Source organism: Azolla caroliniana, unplaced genomic scaffold (assembly GCF_043228905.1).
Source record: "Azolla caroliniana isolate FFs.n. ecotype wild unplaced genomic scaffold, voAzoCaro1.0.p SCAF_11, whole genome shotgun sequence".
Taxonomy (NCBI): domain Eukaryota; kingdom Viridiplantae; phylum Streptophyta; class Polypodiopsida; order Salviniales; family Salviniaceae; genus Azolla; species Azolla caroliniana.
This window is the reverse complement of record NW_028230446.1, coordinates 20,103,474-20,109,479: the sequence shown is the minus strand read 5'-3', so window position 1 is coordinate 20,109,479 and position 6,006 is coordinate 20,103,474. Positions and strand designations below refer to the sequence as shown.

The window sequence follows — 6,006 nt, the reverse complement described above, 5'->3', positions numbered from 1 at the left end:
TAGTGATAGATCTAATGTCTGCTATCATGATCATGAATAGTAAAAGTAATGTTTGAACTCTGATGCTTTCTTATGCGCATCAATGGTAGTATCATAGTCTACAGTTAAATTGATCTTAAGGCAGCGAAACCCACAGTCCAAGTGACATTTTATGTACATATAACTTTATTAAATATTAATCAGAACTTACTGCTATGTACATATGGTAGATGTATGTGTATGACCCTCCAAGCTATAATCGAGGTCATTAGTTTTGACACAGGTAACGGAAGTGCACTATTCATACATTAGGCTCATTTACAATTGTATTACAGAAGGAACTCATTAGAAACAAGGAACGAATTATGTATGTTGTACTAAATCCATTATTTCCAATGAGAGCAAGCAATGGACCTGTTGCCCTCCTCTCAAAGTGGGTGCCAATATTTAGTGGGTGATCTGGTAAGGCCTCATCATAGCATTGTCTTCATGGTCGAGTATCTGCATGATGCATGAGGAGATTAGAAATCAGAAATTATGGAAGATAATGATGGTTTTCCCGGATTAAAATGAGATTAATTTTGCAGTAGTGAAATTAATGTGTATACTAAAATTTTCTTTTCGAACAATAATGACATAGTTTGCTTTGAGAGAGAGAGAGAGAGAGATCACATGGCAATGGTATGCATAACCAGGGGCTCCGGTGGGATCGAAGGGGAAAGGGCGGCCGTTGAGCAGCGAAAACCGAATCAGTATGGAGGTCACATGGAAGGGTTTCATCTTGTAGACATTCTTGAAGCCAGCTTCATTGGCTGGGGGTGGCTGGGGAGGCCCATCAAAGAAGCTCTCGAGATTGCAACCTTTCACACTCTGATGCTCCGCCACACAGTTCATGAGATCATCCAAGGTGTCATTGAGCTTCTGCTCATGTATCACCTGGAAACCCACAAGATGCACATGGAGGGGGTGGTTGTCGGGTGTGAGGTTGATGATGCGCCACATCTCGGTGCTTCCCAGGCGGGGTGTCTCTGTCACCGGATCTGTAAACCACCGGAAATTGATCAAGAGATGTGTGGGTTCATCTTCCGGGGTTGTGAACTCTGAAAATATTATGTCCCTGATTTCATGAGTCACGTTCGATGATGACAGTCTCTCTACTTTCATGAGGTACTCGGGGATTCGAGCTCTCTCTTGTGAAGTTCGGTTCTCGATCACGAACTTCATGATCATGCTGTTCCGCTCGTTCACCGGATCTCCATCCGGGAAGGGATACGATGCATTGTTTGTGAGAATTGCAACACTGGAATTCGATGTCGAGAAATCCAGGATGACATCTACACTCTCGGATGGTGCCATCAGGAGCTCTTTCACGTGGACAGGTCTCTCGAGGTAGAAGCTATCAGCTCCGATCTGGACGAAATGCATGCCATTATCCAAGGCAAACCTGTAGAACCTCGCGTTGCTAGCATTGATGATTCGGAATCGGTATTTTCTTCGCTGAACCTTGAAATACGGCCATGCCTTCCCATTCACCACAATAACATCTCCGAAGTACTCGGGCTGAATGAATGGTAAGTACATACATCCAACAATGGTGTCAACACAAATAGCTCTGCATTCTAATGTATGGGAATGAAAGAGATCAGACACACACACAAGCCTAAATATTCATACATACATACACGTATATACATATATATATGTGCAGATACATAACCTGCCATTGAGGGTGGATATGGGGATTGTTTCCTGTTGCATTCATGTAGATTTGGCCCTTCCTGGTAAAGGCATGATCCATAACCACGAGCTCCACCTCGAACCTCTTATGGGGAAGCTTCCAGGTATGGTTTTCGAGTTGGGGATTGACTACCTTATAAACACCCACAAGGCCTGCCAAGAGGTTCAAACGCGTGTAAGCATCGGCATGGTCGTGGTACCAGGTACCGCTCGTTTCTTCTACATTATCGTACTCGTACACTTGCTTGGTCCACCGGGAGCCTTTGCGCTGGAAATCACGAGTGAACCATGCGAACGCATTCCCATCACTGTGTGGTTCGGAAGCAGCCCCGTGCACATGGACGACGGTGGGAACGCCCGGTAGAGAGCTGTTGGGCTCGCCCAGCGTGGGATCGACCACGAAGAGGTGGTGGTCAGGAAGGTGATTCTCCCACTTCACATATGTCTTCACCCCCACCATGGCCTTGATGGTTGGGCCAGGCACTGTGGCCTCCTCCTTTGACCTCCCATATGCAAACACATCGGATAATGGAAGGTCTCTATGGAATTTCTGCAACCCAAGGTTTGTATCAATTTCAATCCATATGATGAGAAGCATATGTATCTATCTATCTAGTATCTATATGTATATATTGGGATCATATATCAAGGACAACTTGCATGGGTGGGTTTTTGACATTACTGTAAAGAAATTCAGACTTAATATTACACATCTAGAGATTGTGTGGGTTACCCATTTCTTGAGGTACATGCCAATGGTGAGATGGGCTGGCGAAAAGCGTCCATCCGATGCTAGGGTGTAGCCATTGATAATGGGCATTCTCGGAAGCTTGTCAACAAACATCTCGAGGCTGGTGGCGGTGGCAGCAAGTGTGTCTGCGGTCTCGTGCTCATCAGTGGAGTGTGATGGGGAGATAAGGAGTAGGAAGAGGGCCAGAAAGAAGCACAGGGTAAGGGCAGGGGCATTGAGGTGTGAGACATTCACATAATTATTGGAAGTGCACTGCCTCTTCCTTGCCATGGAAGAGTAGTTGAAGAAGAATGTGATGGATGGGGAGGGAGGATTGGGAGAGAGAGGGAAGGAGAGATGGTTGCAAAGGGGTGTAGAGTTGACATTACATTCAAGTCATATAAATAGGATATATAGAGGTGACTAGATAGAGAGAGAGAGAGAGAGAGAGAGAGAGAGAGAGAGAGAGAGACTGTTCCAACTATTAGCATTGTCAACGCCCATGAGGCCTGAATTTGTCGATCACAAGCACACAAATATGGTGATTTGGAATAAAATTTAAGAGCTCATAAACAGGAGAAGGTGGGGAAGGGCACAATTACTTACTTAATTACTTATCTCAGTCGTAGGTTTGTTCATCTCAATTATGTTTGATGGATTCAGAAGATTCAGGGAGATGACATGTGAACCAGCTAGCTAATTCAAAAATAAAATCTAATCTTATGTTGGTTGAATTTGAGTGTGTTTTTTTTTTCTATATATATATATATTTTGGGGGGGGGGGGGGGGGGGGGGGGGTTGAATTCCTTGTTCTTTTGTGTGTAGAAGATTTGGGGTGTGTTTTTTAAATATAAAATTTTGCTGCAAAAAGGCAGAGGCCTCATGCGTTGTCCCAACACACGCCTCCACTCCCCCCATCATTTTCTTTTGCATTTCCTCAAATGGAATGGAAACTTGCAGGACCAGTTCAAACCATTGGTAGATGGAGGGACCATGCGGCACCAGGACAGGAAGATTACTCATGCCCATCGCCCCCCGTTTTCATATATATATAAATTAATATAATAATAAATAAATAAATAAATATGTGTGTGTGTATCATAGAATCATCCCAAAAATACTTCTTCCCCTTTTGTTTTTCTTATCCTTTTTTATCCAAACATTTTGTCTCACATTATCGATGATGATGATGATGCTGTCGTAAACAATGCTAAGAATGGTGTGTGTGTGTGTGTGTATCTGGCACTCTTAAAACAAGTACTCATGCTGAACAATAGAGGCTGATCACTTCTTCGCGCGAAACCCAAATTCCTGGACCCACATGTTACCAAAACATGAATTCGCGCGTAATTTTTGTGTGCGATGTTTGTATATACTTTTAAAAACTAGGCGAGGTTTCATCACGGGTCAAGTGACAAACCTCCAAATTTTGCAAGTATTTGTTGATAATTAATTCCATTAAATTTAAATGTGTTTCGTGATTTAATTTATTGGCACTTGGTAACTTTGCAATTCTTTAGCATCGTTACATAATCATCTATCGGTAGGAAGCCTTACTAATAAAACCTAGCTATCTCTCATAGAATATCACTTTCATGGGGATAACCAAGGAGCATAATTGCTAAAGCTCGGGCTATTCATACTTTTATGTTTGTCTTGGAAATTAAGTGCAAGTTCTCTTTTTGTTTCCATTCCTAAAGGACAACACCCTAGATTAAAGTATGGCTTGAAGTCGAAGCTTCCTTTGCATTATGGAACCAAAGTGTACATGTTAACTAAAACGGAAACTATGTTTACTCGTGAATATGTGCAATATTTTCCTATTTGTACCTAGTATGATTTCCAAAAAGTGTAGCAACAATTTCAAATAAGGATTTTCTACAACATCCAACATTGAAAATATTGTTCTTGCGTAATGGGATGACTTTGATGACAACAACAAACTAAATACCATCTCCTCAAATGGAAATTTAACTAGACCTGGAGTGTATAGCCCAATATGAAATTTTACCTATTCTTCAACGAGAGCCCAATGAAGTTATAAAATCATTTATTATTATTATATCATAGATGATACTAATATTTTTTCATCATGAATGCTACAAAATAGACAACCACTTCCACGGTTCCGTTAAGAAAATGTTGTCAAAGTATTTAGTTCTAATAGGATTCCGTATGTCCTTAACTAGAGAGCATATATATCGACTTAAGTGGCCATGGGAGGATTGGTGTGTGTTTGACTTGAGAAGTTGTTTGAGGTTAGTGCCTCTCGTAATTAACAAGAAGGAGCATCGTTGGATGATAATGAATGAATGTTTCACATTCTAGTTATATTATAGTGTGAGAAGCTCCTCATCCTCAATAGATAAATCTAGCTAAAGGTTCAAGTAAATATGTATTGTGGTGAAAATCTTAGTGAGAGCATCCATTGGAAAAAACTAAGGAGCTCACCTAGTTTGAAATTCTAATGGGAAAGTTATGACATTTTCTCTAGTAAGAAACCTAAACATTTGCCACTTATAACCTCTTTCCAATAATGGGAGTAAGATAAGTTGGAAATATTTGAAGTGCTTAAAAAGGTTCAAGATCTTGAAATGGCCTTTCTCGGATATGGTGTTGAGACTAAATTGTAGCTTGTTGTTGTAATTCAATTTTATCCTCAACTGTTATGCATGCTAAATCCAATCCAATGTACATTTTACATTGTTTCATGGTATTGAGTACATGCATGAAGCAAAAGTATCCCATCTGTAATTGATGTTCAGTAGATGCCTTCCCTTTATGATTGATTGATTATCCGAAGCATACGACTTAGAAGCCTTACAACCTTGAGTAAGGAACGACTTTGCAAGTGGCAAAAAACATGATCCTTCAAATTGATCACAAATATCGCTATCATGCTCTTCATGTTAACTTTTTCGCCCATTCTTTATCCCACATAGTTTGGGGAGGTGGTTTGGGAGTTATAAATATGTACCTCATTCTCCTTAGTTTTACATCCTCAATTTTGTATTATTCTCTCCCAACCTCAATAGAGAATGTTGCTTTGGAGGACGTAGGCTTAATTGGCCAAACCTCGGTAAATTTTGGTGTTGTTTTCTCTCTCCTTCTTACTCTATCTAATATCTTTATTCTTGGTTATATATTGTTATTTTGACGCTTCCGCAACAATTGGTATTAGAGCCAAGGTTTTGTCTGAGTATGCTCTGTGGTCCCAACTTTGTCTAATCTTTCACATAAGAAAACAATTACTTTGGTCATTCTGAAACCTAGAGTTGTTGATAGTTGTAATATTGAATATTATTTATCGAGTTTGTAATGACATCAAGAGATGAAAAGGCAAAGAATATTGTGTCAAAGATTCCACTAGGAACATCGGGTTCGTTGTCATCATGGTCAAGGTTCCCGGTGTCCAGTTTGAAACTGGCGGTATAAATATTTGATGGTACTGGTCATTTCGGCATGTGGCATGGAGAGGTTTTAAACTGTCTTTTTTGGTAGGGTCTTGATATTTACTTGAACCTTTAGCTAGAAATTTTAATAAAGATTGGAGCATCATT

The 6,006-nt window shown here is 40.4% G+C and overlaps 1 protein-coding gene across 1 annotated transcript; it reads right to left on the bottom strand.

Annotated features, from left to right (window-relative positions):
• LOC147858394 (multicopper oxidase LPR2-like) lies at positions 1 to 2,752 on the bottom strand. The gene is made up of 4 exons (XM_087326780.1): positions 2,450 to 2,752; positions 1,697 to 2,266; positions 652 to 1,539; positions 1 to 480 (listed from the first exon to the last, which is right to left on the bottom strand). The coding sequence occupies exons 1-4, from the start codon at positions 2,735 to 2,737 to the stop codon at positions 427 to 429; spliced, it is 1,800 nt and encodes a 599-aa protein (XP_087182906.1). The 5' UTR covers positions 2,738 to 2,752; the 3' UTR covers positions 1 to 426.
• Positions 2,753 to 6,006: the final 3,254 nt, after the last annotated feature.

Bases quoted from the DNA above. Each gene is read 5' to 3' on its own strand.
- LOC147858394 (XM_087326780.1), bottom strand. From the start codon at position 2,737: ATGGCAAGGAAGAGGCAGTGCACTTCCAATAATTATGTGAATGTCTCA. The intron at 2,267-2,449 runs GTAACCCACACA...CTTGGGTTGCAG, and splicing joins GCATGTACCTCAAGAAATGG to AAATTCCATAGAGACCTTCC. The intron at 481-651 runs GTGATCTCTCTC...TGCATCATGCAG, and splicing joins GTTATGCATACCATTGCCAT to ATACTCGACCATGAAGACAA.